The following is a 15,943-nucleotide window of genomic DNA, read 5'->3' as shown; positions in this document are numbered from 1 at the left end:
CGTAACCCCATAATGTTTATTAATGTTTATTACCCTAATTTCACTTATACTTATTGTGCTTAATTGTATAGATTGTATATTTCTTGTAAAAATAAAAAAATATAAAAAATATAATGAAATTACACTCTAAATAGTGAATTAGTGAAATTTGAACTATAAACTCTTATAAAAAAAAATTGTGACTAACGATTTTTAATTTTTTTTAGCTACAATAAAAACAACTCATAAGGAGCCTTGTATTAAATTTTCAAAACTTTTTGGTCATCCAAAAATTTTTTATCGACACTTTAAAAAAAATTTCTCAAAAAAATCGAAAATTTCAGTGGTCTATAAATAACTCAAAAAAAGTCAAAATTTTTTGAAAATTTAACTATATACGGATACCACTGACATTAACATTTGGTGAAAATTTCAAGTATTTTCAGTGATTAGTTTTTGAATTACAACCATAAAAAAAAATCGATTTGGTCGAAAACTGGTTTTGCGTAAAAATTCCCGTTTTTCCGTAATTTTTTTTTGGTTTTTCCCGGCGCTTTTGAAAACTATTGGAAATTTTTTACTTTTGACCCCCCAAAGTACAAACTACATTCACTTTCCTATCCGAAACAGGGTCCACTTTTTAAAATCGGAGCACTTTTACTGCTCCAAAACGTGGTGATAGATACAAAAAAAAATAAAATAAAAAAAAAAAAAACACACATCATTGTAAAATCAATACATTCTTCACTCCGTTCAGAATCTAAAATGTAAATTGTCCTGCAAAAATAAAAATTATTGTGAAGAAAACTACTGTTGACACCATTAAGAAGGATAAATTTATTAAAGTAAGATTATTTTAATTTTTTTTTTTTTTTGTAACCTGTAGACAATTGATGTTGCAGAATTTGCCCAATTTTTATAAATCTTTTTTTTAACTTACATTCAATAAATGGTACAATGCATATTTTATTCTTTTCATTATAATTATTTATTATCATTGAAATAGTTAACAAATTGATTATAAAAATAAATATTGTTTACAAAAGTAATGTAACATAACACAATACATAACAGTATAAGATAATATTATTTATCATAATTGTATGAGGTTTATTTAAATCATAATTTATTTATTTGTTAAAAAAAAAAAAAAAAAAACAAAAAAAAAATTTATTTTATAACAAATAGATAAATTATGATTTAAATAAACCTCATGCAATTATAATTAAATGGTATTAAATATTTCATCTGATCGCTTGATCTCATGAATATAATTTTCTGCTAGTTGTAAATCATCAAGAGATTCTTTAAATTGTCTTCGTTGATACAAAATTGAAGATCTCTTGATTAATGAATTTATCACCAACTATTAGAAAACAACATATAATTATTATATCTAAATTATATTATATATAATTATAAAAATATAGGTCAGTTTTGTTACATTATTATATTATAGTATTAAATATTTTATATTATATTATATACCTCGTATAATTAAAATTTCTGGTTTTATAAGTAAAACTGAAATTTTTAAAAACTGAAATAATTTAAATTATAAAAAATATATATTTAGCCCTATGACCAGTGATCTAATTAGAGATTTTTTATAAAATATAATTTAATATTATTTAAGTATATAAAAATGATTAATTAAGATTTTAAGACTGGGTCAGATGAGAATTCAATAAATATTTAATGAGTCAATAATGAGTATATTATTTTAAATACTATGATTGTTTGTAAAATAAGGTATCTAAAAGATACAAAATCTGTTAACTCTGGCATGTCATTTATTCCCTCATCGAAACGTGTCGACAGTTTAAAAACAGAAATACAGATGTCAACGATGATCAGAATGTTGGATAGCCATTGGTTTCGAACAACACAATTTAAAAAGTGAAGAAGATAATGCCTGAAGATTGATGACTATTCAGGAGCTGTATGAATTGATATCTGTTAGTAAAACTATAATTGACAAGATTTTTACAGAACATTTGCATTATCAAGATGAATTCTCAAAATTCTCATCCTCACACTGCCTGAGAAACAATATACTTAATCAACCATTATGGATAGAATAATATTAAACATCCTCAAAAAGCTTTTTAACCTAGTACCAAGTGTTAATCATCCCTATTCCTGCATTGAAATCATACCTATCTGGTACGAGTTCTATGATAAAGTTATTAAAAAAATGGTCTTCAAAATACAAAAATACATATATTCATCACAGTGGAGATTATGTAGAAATATAGTAAAGAGAACCAGAATTTCTAACAATGTATAGTTTATTTCAAATTTATTTGTCAATGTTTATCCCTAATTTTTGGGGTTTATTTTGTGTATTAAATAATTGATAAAATTAATACTTTTATTGGAGATATAAAAATAAGTATATATTTAAATGTTGTATACGCGTGTAAGTTTTCTAGACTTATAAAACTAATCAGTTTTATTACCTAATCAATTGTATAAATAAATCCGAGAAATCATTATATTATTCTAATTATTCTAATGAAACAAATATCTAATTTACTAATACCACTATGATAATCTTATTATAAATAATCAGTTCTTTAAACAATCTCTTTTGACAATCTATACTTAGGTTACAAAATAAATAATCTTAAACATAAAATAAAGATAGAAGATGTTTATTTATTGAAACTGAAATAAGAAAAAAAGAAATATTTAGAAATTATGAATTTGTTGTAGGGAGTAATAACATAATAAAACCATACATTTTTAAGTGTGTATACACACATCACTAAATATAGTTTAATTTTATACCTTTTTAGAAGCACTTGATGTTTCTACAACAGTAGTGAGATGTTCAATTGCAGTCACATAATCTCCCCGTAGTATGGCAAAAGTACCAAGAAGATTTAATGCCAATGTTCTTCGAATTTTTCTCATCAACCTTTTCTTCTTATTTTTATTTTTTTTCTTCGCCAATTCTTCTTTACATGCCTCCTCAACGAGTTCATATTTTTTTTGACGGAGGCATGTGAAGGATTTGGCGAGACCAGTTCTTAATAAGTTCGACGAAAAACAAACATTAAAAATTATGTTGTAAGTTATAACACATTTTATTATAAATGTAATACTGCAATGTGTATAATATATAAATATATTATAATTATAATTCAAAGATATATTATGCTGTATATTAATACAACTTTTTTTCAAAAATAAAAAGGCTGGCTGAATCGACTAAGAATCATTTAAAATAAACTCACTGAATTTCCGTTTCCATTAATGCGCGTGAATATGTATCGTCATATGGATCTTCGCTAAAAGAATTCAAATAATTTTCAATGATGATTTCATCAGGCAAATCGAAGTCATCATTGTTCTTTTTTCCTACATGAACATTAAAATATTGTAATAAACACAATAAAATATAATAAGATAAAAAAAAAATACAATTTCTAATTATATGAAATAAAGGTTTTCAAAAATTAGAAAAAATAAGTCTAGTTGAGTAATTATTAAGTTCTAACTTCTAGATAAGAAACTAAATAAATATACCACATAAAAATATTGGACCTATGGTCGAATTATTGTCAACCATTCCTAATTCTTCAAGTTTTTTTTTGTATATTGGTATGATTTCATATTTAACTTGACGATTCTCATTATTGTACTAAAAATAATTTAAGAAATTATATGAAATAAATGTTAAATAATTAATAAGTTTATATTCAGTACCAGTTTATTGTAAGCAGCAGCCAAGCCCGCAAAGCCCACCGCAATACCACCAATGGCAATACTCATTTTCCAGTTATTGGATATCATGTTATTGAACCACATACTTGTTACAGATTCAAAAACAAAATACGACAGAAAACGAATATTGTTATAAAGTGAACTAATTAAACACAGTGAAATAAATAATATTTATTTTGTTGATATTCCTATAACGTAGTCCAGGACGACGAAATAAAATATAATCAAACTATAAACATAGATGAAAAAATAAATATTATAGTAAGTATCTATTATATTATTATTATTATTAAAAATAATAAAATAAAATAAATAAGTAGTTTAATTTATTTATAAGTTATATTTATCCATAAAATTAATCTTCTCCTTTATCCTTATATAATAAAATGTGAAGGAATTCGCGACGTTGGCGATGCAGCAAATAAGGAACGCCAATTAGAAAATTAGATTTTTTTCTGATCGCTGTTTTCTGAGCTCCGTGGCCGCGTCGTTATCGAAACGAATAGTTCTCCTCTAGTTAATAACACGAGTTTTGAAAACAATTTTTACAATTTTCGCCGGATTTTTCAATTTTTCCGAACGCTTTTCACTTCGTTGTTTGCGTAGCTCGCGTCTCTTAAAGGCCGTGCGTATACGTGTTTTTCGTCGTTTGTGTTTGGAGCTGTCACGATCGCGGTACGAATCTATAACAACTTTAAATTACACTGTCGTTTATCGATTTATATCTTTACATGACTGATATCTAGATATTCAACTAGGTATAATTTTCTGTAAATATTTATTTTTAAACGTACAAAAAAGCACTGGAGAAGCTATAAATAGCTCAAAAAAAGTCAAAATACTTTGAAAATTAAATCACGTAAAGAAAACGCAAATCTTAATAACTGGTAAAATTTTCAAGTATCTACGACTTATACCTTTTGAATAATAACAAATATTTTAAATCGTTTGAGGATAAATCGTTATCGTTACGCTATTTCGTTAAAATTTAAAATTCAAACGCACTTAAAATTTTTCCTATAATGATGCTTTGAGTTTTCTCTATAGATACTTGAAGGTAAACTTATGGAAAACTTAGTGTTGTATTTTTAATCCTTAGTTATAAACACAAAAAATTTTATGATTTTTCAACTTCAAATAATTTGCAAATATTCATAATTTTAACGAATTTTCGTCAAAATTTGAACTTCAAGTGCTAATAAAAAAAATTGTGCCTATGTATTCTTATAATTTTTTAATCACTATAAGAATAACTTATGAGGAACTTTGTATTAAATTTTCAAGTATTTTGATAGGGCCAAAAAAATTTTATCGACACTTCAAAAATATTTTTTCAGAAAAATTGAAAATTTCAGTTGTCTATAAATAGCTCAAAAAAAGTCAAAATATTTTGAAATTTAAATCACGTAAAGAAAACGCGAATCTTAATAACTGGTAAAATTTTCAAGTATCTACGACTTATACTTTTTGAATAATAACAAATATTTAAAATCGTTTGAGGATAAATCGTTATCGTTACGCAATTTCATAAAAATTTAAAATTCAAACACTCATAAAAATTTTTTGTCTGAATCCGGTAGAGTTTTTTTTACAGATATTTGAAGAAAAATTTATGGAGAACCTTGTACCAAATTTTCAAAACTTAGTTATAAAAGAAAAAAATTTTATGATTTTTCAACTTCAAAAATACTTGCAAATTTTCGCGTTTTCGACAGATTTCGTAAAAATTTGAACTATAAACGCTTATAAAAAAAAATTGTGACTAACGATTTTTAATTTTTTTTAGCTACATTAAAAACAACTCATAAGGAATCTTGTATTAAATTTTTAAAACTTTTTGGTCATCCAAAAATTTTTTATCGACACTTTAAAAAAAATTTCTCAAAAAAATCGAAAATTTCAGTGGTCTATAAATAACTCAAAAAAAGTCAAAATTTTTTGAAAATTTAACTATACATGGATACCACTGACATTAACATTTGGTGAAAATTTCAAGTATTTTCAGTGATTAGTTTTTGAATTACAACCATAAAAAAAAATCGATTTGTTCGAAAACTGGTTTTGCGTAAAAATTCCCGTTTTTCCGTAATTTTTTTTTGGTTTTTCTCGGCGCTTTTGAAAACTATTGGAAATTTTGACCCCCAAAAGTACAAACTACATTCACTTTCCTATCCGAAACAGGGTCCACTTTTTAAAATCGGAGCACTTTTACTGCTCCAAAACGTGGTGACAGACACAAAAAAAAAAAATAAAATAAAAAAAAAAAAACACACATCATTGTAAAATCAATACATTCATCACTTCGTTCAGAATCTAAAAATGTTTTATATCAAATTAGTTCAGACTGTTTTAATATATTATATAATTCAAAAACATTTTCACGTAATAAGTAATTTTTTCCTTATTTTAATATTTCATAGCAAAATCTGCTGTCATATAAAATTTGGAATACCCTATATTCTATATTCCAACTGTATTAAAATAAACAACCAATTTTTCATTGAGATAATCACCTTTAGGCTATAATACCTCCTAAAAATTATTTGTTACGAATAATAGTTAAACTACAGCAACCGGATGCCAGCCGAATGGGATGCTTTTGAAATCAGACAGAGGAAAATGCCCGCCTACCCCTCCCTCTAAATGGTGTGCATTTGCTTAAAAATAAGGGGGGAGTGAAACGACTGACAAATTTTACATTTTAATTGCTGAACTGCAATTTTTTTTCAAATGATTATTTGATAGTTTTTAGTTTGTACTATTTATTCACTAATAAACTATCGGTTGTTTATTCGATAGTTTTTACTATTCACTTCAGGAACAAACTATCGGTCGTATTTTCGATAGTTTTTAGTATTCGGTCCCTAAATAAAACTATCGAATAAATATTCGATAGTTCACATGGACTATCGATCATCATTCGATAGTACAAATTATTCGGTAGTGCCCATCACGCTGCGTGACAAGACGTACAAAAAAGAGTGACGAACGTCCGAAACCCCGAACAACACGTTAACGGCGTTGTGTTCGTCTTTGCCCGGAGCAGGGCGGCAGGCGAGTCAGTGTCGCCACCATTGCGAGTGACCTAGCGTGGTCACCGAACAAATGTCCAAAACCCGGGGACAATTTGTACGTGCAAAAAGGTCGAAATTTATTTTTCTAAGGTTGGTACACCGATCTCCCGAAATTTGATTTTGGTGATATCTCGCTGTTATCAAAATCGGGAAATCTGTACCAGCCCCCACCCGTAACACGGAATCCCAAATGGGATCACTGGACCTATGCCATCTGTACACTAGGTCAAACGTACACTCGTCCCACCGCTTCTGTGGACCGTAACTCCGGAGAGTTGTTACGAATATACGTTCTGTGGTGATGAACCACGATGTAATATGTGCGTGTGTGTTTGTATTCGTGTGCACGCGTGAATTGACAAGAGAAAATATAGAATTTTATCGAACGTTGAAATTTCGACGCGCACTCGGATGCTGTGCGCGATACACTGAGCGGAGCCGCCACGCGCAACCGGTATATATACAAAACGCGCGTACGATTACAACACGTGCACGTTCCGTATACGGTGTCGCGTTTTTAAAGTGTCGACGTTAGCGGTCCGGTCACGATCAACTAAACGTGGTTTCACACGCGGTTCGGCACGGCGTTAAGTGTAAGACTACGACGGTGATGGTGACGTCGACCACGAACGGACACCGATGTCGATGTCGCAGCGGTAGCAGAAATCGTCGTTTGTGTACGTAATGATGTCGGGAACTATAGCAGTCGTTGACGTCGTCGCCGGTATCGTCAATTTCATTTCATCACTCGCGCCTAGAGATGTAGCCAATCCGGTTGCGTGGACTCATGAACAACCCACATTCTCCCCATACCGTAAGATGATCGTATACTTATAATGATACGTATACGGTTTACATACGGAGCACGCGGACGATAACAAAACGTACATGCGCCGAAATTACTACCGAGTGTAGTGATCTCTCACTATCGTTTATAAATGAGTGCTTGACATCTGCAGTTGGATCAAGTTGTCGAGAAAAGATTACGGGTTTTAAAAGTGAGACAAAGACACAATGTTAATATAAGAGTTTATTAAAATTAAAGTTACAATTTGTTACAATAAAACAAGTGTATAAGAATTTGAGGACAGCACGTTAAGTAGCTGCCCGAGAAAAAGTTTATCTAACATTTGGACATAGACTAGCTCTATGTAGATGTGAAACTAATTCTAAAAATTAAGACGGACAGAGACCTGTATTTAAATGGTTCTCTGTACCCCCTGGTTGTACATGATAGAGACTAGGAGATGGACAAAAAGGTGTGTTATAGAATGTTGTCATTGTAGCTACAAAAGTGGTTTTGCGCTCAAAACACTTAACCCTGGATCGGACTTGTTGTTGTGCTATTATACCAAGGCGTGCGCATCTATGATTTATGTGCATGACTTGTTTGTCAAAAGGGAAAGAAAAAGTTGTTTGTGACTGTGTTTTCCCATACGCTTTGATTCTTGGAAATTGCCATCAAATTTAATTACGTAGGTATTGCTACGACTCTACGAGTACGATAATAAAATATTTAAATGCGAAGAACCTTGAAGTACATGTAGATAAGTTAAAATAGAAAAGAAAATAGTGAGACGACTCCGTCGGCTTACTACACGAGGCATCTATCGTAAACAGCGAATTTACGTGTCATCGTCAGCGGTCCGATCGGCAATGGTTCGTGACGATGACACACAAATCGGTTTTTCGCGATCGCATCGAATACGGGGCCTAGCATGAAAAATGAATTTACGTGTCATCGTCAGCGGTCCGAGCGTTTTGAAACGTACCGTGACCTTCGATACGATAAACCACTCGGCTTGACCTTTAAATTTATTCATTTCCATGTACTCATTATACAGCAAGGTGGCATTTCACGAATGTGCGCCGCACATATCGGTCCACGCCCGCTCATCCGACTATGTAGTAATAGACACGTCTATTAACCGAGGTCATATGAATAACAAGTAACATCGATCAGTATTGCTTTTGACAAGGTTAACAACCTCGCGCGATGGTCGTGGATTTACACTACGACGGTGACGTCAACGACACCGACGACGACGACGAAGACTACGACTACAATTACTACTTTGACGGCTATGAGTTTACTTACGATCGGCGTAAACGGACAACACCGATCGCGACGTCGCAGCGTCGGTAGAAACCGTTTCGGTAATAGTCCTGGTCGTGATATCGGGAACTGTAGCGGTCGTCGTCGCCGGCGTTATCACTCGCGCCTAGAGATATAACCAGCCCGGTTGTGTGGACTCGTCAAACCAACCGCCCGAGACCGACGGGCGAGCCGGGGCTCGGCTCAGCCGTACGGCTTCACGGCACCGGTCGTCCGCAGTCCTGGGTAGATTTTAACGGGGACCGTCAACCCAATGCAGCCGTTCGTTCCCCGTACGATCCGCCCGAGACCGACAGGCGAGGGTCGTCCGCGTTTCAAGGTCGTGTGGTCGCGATCCGATCTTGTGTCGGGTGGAAGGTTAATCCGCCGACATGACCGGTCTTCGTTTCGCGCAACCATTTCCGCGAACGAGAATGAGATGATAACGCACACACACACACACATATATATATTATAAATGATATGGTTTCAAAACAGAATAATCGTATGTCATTCAACGACTTCACAGCGACCGAACGTGATCGGATCCGGGTTAGAGACGAACGCGTTGTAAGACCGTAAAAGTGACGCGCGAGACGGGTAGTTTTTACACGTACCCGTAACACGGAACCCCATACGGGATCACTGGAGCTATGCCATCCGTACACTAGGTCAAACGTACACTCGTCCCACCGCTTCTGTGGACAGTAACTTCGAAGAGTTGTTACGAATATACGTTCTGTGGTGATGAAACGCGATGTAATATGTGCGTGTGTGTTTGTATTCATGTGCACGCGTGAATTGACAAGAGAAAATATAGAATTTTATCGAACGTTGAAATTTTGACGTGAACTCGGATGCTGTTCGCGATACACTGAGCGGAGCCACCACGCGCAACCGATATATATACAAAACGCGCGTACGATTACAACACGTGCACGTTCCGTATACGGTGTCGCGTTTTTAAAGTGTCAACGTTAGCGGTCCGGTCACGATCAACTAAACGTGGTTTCACACGCGGTTCGGCACGGCGTTAAGTAAGACTACGACGGTGATGATGACGTCGACCACGAACGGACACCGATGACGATGTCGCAGCGGAAGCAGAAATCGTCGTTTGTGTACGAAATGATGTCGGGAACTATAGCGGTCGTTGACGTCGTCGCCGGTATCGTAAATTTCGTCACTCGCGCCTAGAGATGTAGCCAATCCGGTTGCGTGGACTCATGAACAACCCACATTCTCCCCATACCGTAAGATGATCGTATACTTATAAGGATACGTATACGGTTTACATACGGAACACGCGAACGATAACAAAACGTACTTTCGCTGAAGTTACTACCGAGGCATCTATCGTAAACAGTGAATTTACGTGTCGTCGTCAGCGGTCCGATCGGCAATGTGTCGTGACGATGACACACAAATCGGTTTTTCGCGATCACATCGAATACGGGGCCCAGCATGAAAAATGAATTATCTCTCCGAAAATTTGGTGGGGGCAGTCCTGAGGGGCCCCAAGAGGCGTCCACCAATTTTGGTCAAAATCGCTTCACGGGGAGCCGAGATCCCTTGGAAGGGATTTTAGACCCACCGACTATGAGGGGACTTTTTAGAGGGTTCCAAGACAGAATGATTGCCGTTGAAACGGGCTCTGTAAGTCGAATCCCCAGGGAGTTATACTTAGCTGAACAACCGTCAAAAAGAGAGAGGGGGAAGGTCACTTCTCGTATATAGTGCGCACACGCGTGTTGGTGCCGGTTTTGTTGTCCCCGTCAGTCCGCGACGCTTAGGTAAGGGAAGTCGGCAAAACCGATCCGTAACTTCGGGATATGAATTGGCTCTGAGGAGCGTGGCGGATCGGGTTCGGGTCGTCGTAGAAGCAGAGGCGGTGCTGGCAACACCCCGGCCGTCGCCCGTGCGCCCGGTCTCCGGACCGGGAGCCTCGAGGCGGTCGCGGACCCGTCGCCGTCCGCCGACAGTGGAACCACCGAGCTTCGTAGCAGGATCGACCGCCATGTAACGGTCAACTCAGAACTGGCACGAACCAGGGGAATCCGACTGTCTATTTAAAACAAAGCATCGCGATGGCCCGGGATGGGTGTTGACGCGATGTGATTTCTGCCCAGTGCTCTGAATGTCAACGTGAAGAAATTCAAGCAAGCGCGGGTTAGGTAAAAATCAGCGATGAAAGAAGACCTTGTTGAGATTGACTCTAATCTGGCATAGATAGGTTATACAGATACAGAACGGGCGGACGATAGCAAAAACATACTCGCTCCGAATACAACGTCTAGTGTGAAAAGTGAAATTACGTGTCGACATCAACGGTTACGAATCGCGCACAGGTCACCAACTAATAAGAACACGGTCTCGCACGCGTGTCGGAACGCCGTAGAACCTACTCGGGCAATAAAATTATTTATTCGATTTTCAAAAACGGCAAAAAGTGTAATCGAAGCGGGTTTGGAGCCCGATGTCGAATAATTTTTGCAGTGTCCCCCAGCACCGGTTTAACGACCGGAGGGTGAAATCTGAAATCTGTGGGGAAGGGTCGCGGTGTGAGGTCCGGAGCCGTGTTTTCGTCAAAATACTTCAAAATGGCGGATTCGCAGACGTCCGCACGCGTGTCGGAACGCCGTAAAACGTACTCGGGCGGTTATAGATTTGGATTTTCAAAAAGGACAAAAAGTGTCACAATCAACACTGCCCCTTTGTAGTACATAACGAAATTATTATTTCCTGCTCGATGGGTATACGACGTTCAGTTTAAGATGAAAATAACTCGACAACCTCAGTGGTGCGATCACCCATGGACCTTGAAGGACAAAGCAATATTGTTATTTCCTGCTCGATAGGTATACTGTGTCCGGGTTAACATGTGAAATTATTTGACGACCTTAGTGGTCCGTTCGCCTATGGATATTGAAGGATACGCGCACACACACACACACACACACACACACAATCATTCATTCGTACGTGATAAAAATCAAATAATTTTTCCAACAAATTTATTAAGTAGAAATAAAAAAATAAAATTAATTAAAAACAATTACAATTAAACAACAACAAAAAATACAATAATTAAAATATTCGCCGATACCGTAGTTTTATTTTCATCATTTAACAGTCAGTCGGTTTTTCGACGGGTTTGTCTTTTGGTTTTTGTCGCTTACGTTGTTTAGCCAATGCACCGAAGCCGGAATTCCATGCGTTTCTCCGGCACAATTCGTCGAAAAACTTACGGGCTTGTAATTTTTTACCGAAATCTGGTGAGAGTTTATTAAACGTGTTCGGGTACAGGTCTGACAAAGTTTGCATTTCGGGGAAAAGTGGGTCCAAAAATTCATTGTTGGAATCGAACAACAACGGCTGTTTGTACCTATCGTTTACTTTTATCTTTATTATATCCCTTATCGTTTCGAACGTATTGACCTTGTCCCGAATACGATAGTACAACGATTTTATGCACGTAAAACAACAAGATACGGCCATGTTTTGGTCTACGACTATGTTTCGAGTTTTGTAATTGTTTTTGGCGCACAGTGCACAATACACTCCGCAACGTGATTTTTTCTGTAAATGTCCGTTGCTCAAGACACCGAACGTACGTACCCCGTCTATAAGTATGTCAGTCTCGTCGTGTTTTAAAGTAAACGGCTCGAATTCGTCTTGTTTTCGCTTTCTACTGGGTACGATCACGACTGTTTTGACGTTAGCGTCGTCGTTGTTGTTGCCGGGACGATTATAGTTAGGATGTTTGTAGTCGTCAACGGTGATCGTTGCCGTCCCGGAGACCGTGTCTGTGTCTGATGTCGATGATTCGGGTGCGTCTCGTATAAAGTCCAACGTCTCGTTTGGTCTAAAACTTTCCGAGTTATCATCATGGCGTTTTACACGACGCTTCATTGCCCGAGACACGGACTCGTCCGTTGTCTTCCATCTGTGGTGTTGATCACGCAAGAGCCCTTTCAACTCTTTTCGTACTTCGCGCACGTCGTCGTCGTCGTCGTCGTCACTATCACTAACGTTACACCATGGGCTCGTTACGTTTTCCGTGTCCGATGTTTCAAGATCGTCGACGGGCATCCGGTCGAAATAATCGAAGACGCTGACGTCGTGCAGACAAAAGTCGTCGTCTTCAACACCGTCCGTGAGCCAAGGTAAACGTTTTTTAGCATTCGAAGTGATAGATGTGTTCTCCAACACGAAAAACTGCTCGAAACGATTCAATTCGTGTAAAAACAAATTCGACCACTGTACCGGCGCCAACGCTGGACCTTCGCGCACCAGGGCGGGTCCCAACGCGTACGATAGGTAATTGTGGCCCAACACGAATAACAGTTTCAATGTCGTCTTATCGATATTGAACCGCGTTTTCGGTGTTCTACTCAACATGTTCGCCTTCAACAGTATTGCCCGTTTAAAACTCTTTGTCAACCTTCTTCGAGTACACAAACGGTATTAACTTGGCCTCGTACCAGTCAATATAATTTTTCGTATGTAGTTCAAAAAAGTCTTCTTGCATTTCATGATCAAACCTGTCGAGTCTACTATACACACCGGTCTTGACCAAATACAGTCCAAACCAATATGCTGGTATCATAAACAGGTTATCGATTTTAATGCAGAGTTTCAAAGGAACGTCCGATTCTCGGTTGAAAAACCGGCTCAGCAATCGAAACACGTCCATTTTCGTAAACACGGCCGTATGCTTTGTGTACGTGTCGTTCGGCGAGCGCATGGTTTCGAAAAATTTACTCCGCCGTTCCTTGTCGCCAAAGTTGAATGGGTGTGACATTGTAAACATCCAACGGTATATGTATTCCCGGTTTTTTACAAGCGTGTTGTACGTGTGTGGAAATTGAAGGTGATGTAGTTTCATGTCCGAAAAAAAACCACCCAACAGTTCGTACACATCGACATCAGGTTTTAATGCCAAGAACGCGGAAACGTGCTTCTTCAGCAGTAACAACGATACGGCCGTGATGTGATCCGGATCTCTGGGCATCACGGAATGTTGTAAATCCCTAAGCGCCATCAAAATCGTTTCGGGCCGTGTCACAGAACGTTCCACCAGATCCGTTATGTTTCGCACGATGTGGACCAATATTTTTTTTTTACTACTCCGCACCACGGTTTCGTCATAGTCGTTCAAGTCTTGCGTTTCGAGTTTCCAATACGCTAAACATAACATTTCCAGTTCGCCTTCTATGAAATCGTACGGTTGATCTTTCCGGGCATCCATGAATCGACGGGCCATGAACTCCATTTCACGAATATACACGGTAGGTATAATCCCATGCTGTAAATTATACACGTGCATTCTTGACATGGTTTGTGTGTCTTTGGAATATCGTCGGCACGACTTCCACGTTGGCGCTGTACGCTGATAGCGCAGCGCCCAATGCGGAACGCTGTACCATTATCGTTTTTCCGTTTGTCAAATCGTCGGTCAAACATTTCGACAGTGTTTTCAAGGCGGTCATACTCTCTTCGAGATTTTTCGACGGAAACCTCGACGGGTAGTGATTACAATCGAAAATTTTCGAATCCGTATATTTGGAAATGAGATTTTTGACGAACACGGTATCTTTGATTGTCACGAATTTCTTACATTTCTTTCGGATAGCCATAATAACCTTTTGGTCGGCTTTCGAATACACTGGAAATTGGAATTTCTGCGTACACTTTGAGTACGCCAAATCGTTGTTAATGTTGTAAGTATACCTAACGTCAATGTCGTCGGGCGCACAGTCGTCGACAACCACGCCCGTCAGTAAATCCTGAATATCGAGTGGGGGCGAGTCGGATACATTACGAGATCGTGTACGTCTGCGTTCTCCGTAACCAACTATTGCCGGCTCATCGTCAGAACTGTAAGTTTCGCTGTCAGAAATGTTGTCGTCGTCGTCGTCGTCGTCCGAAAGGTTGTCGTCAGCGTGTGTTCGTTCGATTTTTTTTTTATAACGTATGGCGTTTTCTAATTCGAAGTCAGAATCACCGTCAGATTCATCGTCGGAATCACAGTCAGAATCACCGCACGTCGTTAATCGCGGCGGCGAAGACGTCATCAGAACGCCGCCATCGGTGTTCGACGGTAGTGCAGCCGCCCGCCGTTGTGATGGTACGCTTGAGTCTGGCAGAGACACTACGTTGCCGCCATCGTCACCGCCGTCGCCGTTGGCGTCCTCGTCATCGCCGCTGACGCTTAGACACCGGTCGTCGTCGTAGGAACCCATTTGGATCGAACCACCGACACCGTTATAAATGTCTTTGCCTAAAACATGTGTTTTAACACACACACAAACACGTATAATAAAAAAAAATACGAGACCGTGAGATTACGTTCAACTCTTACCGTATTTTCTTTGTTTAAATGACGTCGGTGGGCTTGTCATACTATCATCGCTGCTGCTACTATTAGTGCTGTTATTAGTGCTGCGGTTATTGCTGCTACTCGAACAATCGGCGCTATCGGTACCTTCTGTATCTCTTATATGTTATTTGGGCACACCCTTGCACCGCCGAAACATCGATTTTTGGGCCATTTTACCGGTAGATGGCAATGACTTTTGACAGATGGTTCCAAAGAGATTGTTGGACTCATCGTTACCTAAATTATAAACGAGATGTATTTGGTCAAGACCGGTGTGTATAGTAGACTCGACAGGTTTGATCATGAAATGCAAGAAGACTTTCGTGCCGACGATATTCCAAAGACACACAAACCATGTCAAAGATATGCACGTGTATAATTTACAGCATGGGATTATACCTACCGTGTATATTCGTGAAATGGAGTTCATGGCCCGTCGATTCATGGATGCCCGGAAAGATCAACCGTACGATTTCATAGAAGGCGAACTGGAAATGTTATGTTTAGCGTATTGGAAACTCGAAACGCAAGACTTGAACGACTATGACGAAACCGTGGTGCGGACTAGTAAAAAAAAAATATTGGTCCACATCGTGCGAAACATAACGGATCTGGTGGAACGTTCTGTGACACGGCCCGAAACGATTTTGATGGCGCTTAGGGATTTACAACATTCCGTGA

General features: G+C 37.5%; 3 protein-coding genes across 3 annotated transcripts; all 3 read right to left on the bottom strand.

Annotated features, from left to right (window-relative positions):
- Positions 1-1,187: 1,187 nt before the first annotated feature.
- LOC126549691 (uncharacterized) lies at positions 1,188-4,857 on the bottom strand. The gene is made up of 5 exons (XM_050199725.1): positions 3,694-4,857; positions 3,514-3,628; positions 3,222-3,345; positions 2,773-3,013; positions 1,188-1,345 (listed from the first exon to the last, which is right to left on the bottom strand). The coding sequence occupies exons 1-5, from the start codon at positions 3,793-3,795 to the stop codon at positions 1,205-1,207; spliced, it is 723 nt and encodes a 240-aa protein (XP_050055682.1). The 5' UTR covers positions 3,796-4,857; the 3' UTR covers positions 1,188-1,204.
- Positions 4,858-11,877: 7,020 nt separating this feature from the next.
- LOC126549688 (uncharacterized) lies at positions 11,878-13,458 on the bottom strand. Its single transcript, XM_050199721.1, has one exon. It carries the CDS (start codon positions 13,279-13,281, stop codon positions 12,007-12,009), a length of 1,275 nt encoding a protein of 424 aa, XP_050055678.1. The 5' UTR covers positions 13,282-13,458; the 3' UTR covers positions 11,878-12,006.
- Positions 13,459-13,897: 439 nt separating this feature from the next.
- On the bottom strand, positions 13,898-15,804 carry LOC126549690 (clumping factor A-like). Its single transcript, XM_050199724.1, has 3 exons — positions 15,666-15,804; positions 15,245-15,499; positions 13,898-15,163 (listed from the first exon to the last, which is right to left on the bottom strand). The coding sequence occupies exons 2-3, from the start codon at positions 15,282-15,284 to the stop codon at positions 14,196-14,198; spliced, it is 1,008 nt and encodes a 335-aa protein (XP_050055681.1). The 5' UTR covers positions 15,285-15,499; positions 15,666-15,804; the 3' UTR covers positions 13,898-14,195.
- Between the last annotated feature and the right edge of the window lie 139 nt (positions 15,805-15,943).

The sequence above is a fragment of the Aphis gossypii genome, chromosome 2 (genome assembly GCF_020184175.1).
Source record: "Aphis gossypii isolate Hap1 chromosome 2, ASM2018417v2, whole genome shotgun sequence".
Classification (NCBI taxonomy): Eukaryota; Metazoa; Arthropoda; class Insecta; order Hemiptera; family Aphididae; genus Aphis; species Aphis gossypii.
The sequence above is the reverse complement of the archived record's forward strand: the minus strand, read 5'-3'. Positions and strand labels throughout refer to the sequence as shown.

What these genes read in the sequence shown, in the direction of transcription:
- LOC126549691 (XM_050199725.1), bottom strand. Translation starts at nt 3,795, where the DNA reads ATGTGGTTCAATAACATGATATCCAATAACTGGAAAATGAGTATTGCC. An exon ending in AGGTCCAATATTTTTATGTG is followed by an intron (nt 3,346 to 3,513) that starts GTATATTTATTT and finishes ATGTTCATGTAG; the next exon opens with GAAAAAAGAACAATGATGAC. An exon ending in CATCAAGTGCTTCTAAAAAG is followed by an intron (nt 1,346 to 2,772) that starts GTATAAAATTAA and finishes GTTTTCTAATAG; the next exon opens with TTGGTGATAAATTCATTAAT.
- LOC126549688 (XM_050199721.1), bottom strand. Translation starts at nt 13,281, where the DNA reads ATGTTGAGTAGAACACCGAAAACGCGGTTCAATATCGATAAGACGACA.
- LOC126549690 (XM_050199724.1), bottom strand. Translation starts at nt 15,284, where the DNA reads ATGACAAGCCCACCGACGTCATTTAAACAAAGAAAATACG. An exon ending in ATTTAAACAAAGAAAATACG is followed by an intron (nt 15,164 to 15,244) that starts GTAAGAGTTGAA and finishes CACATGTTTTAG; the next exon opens with GCAAAGACATTTATAACGGT.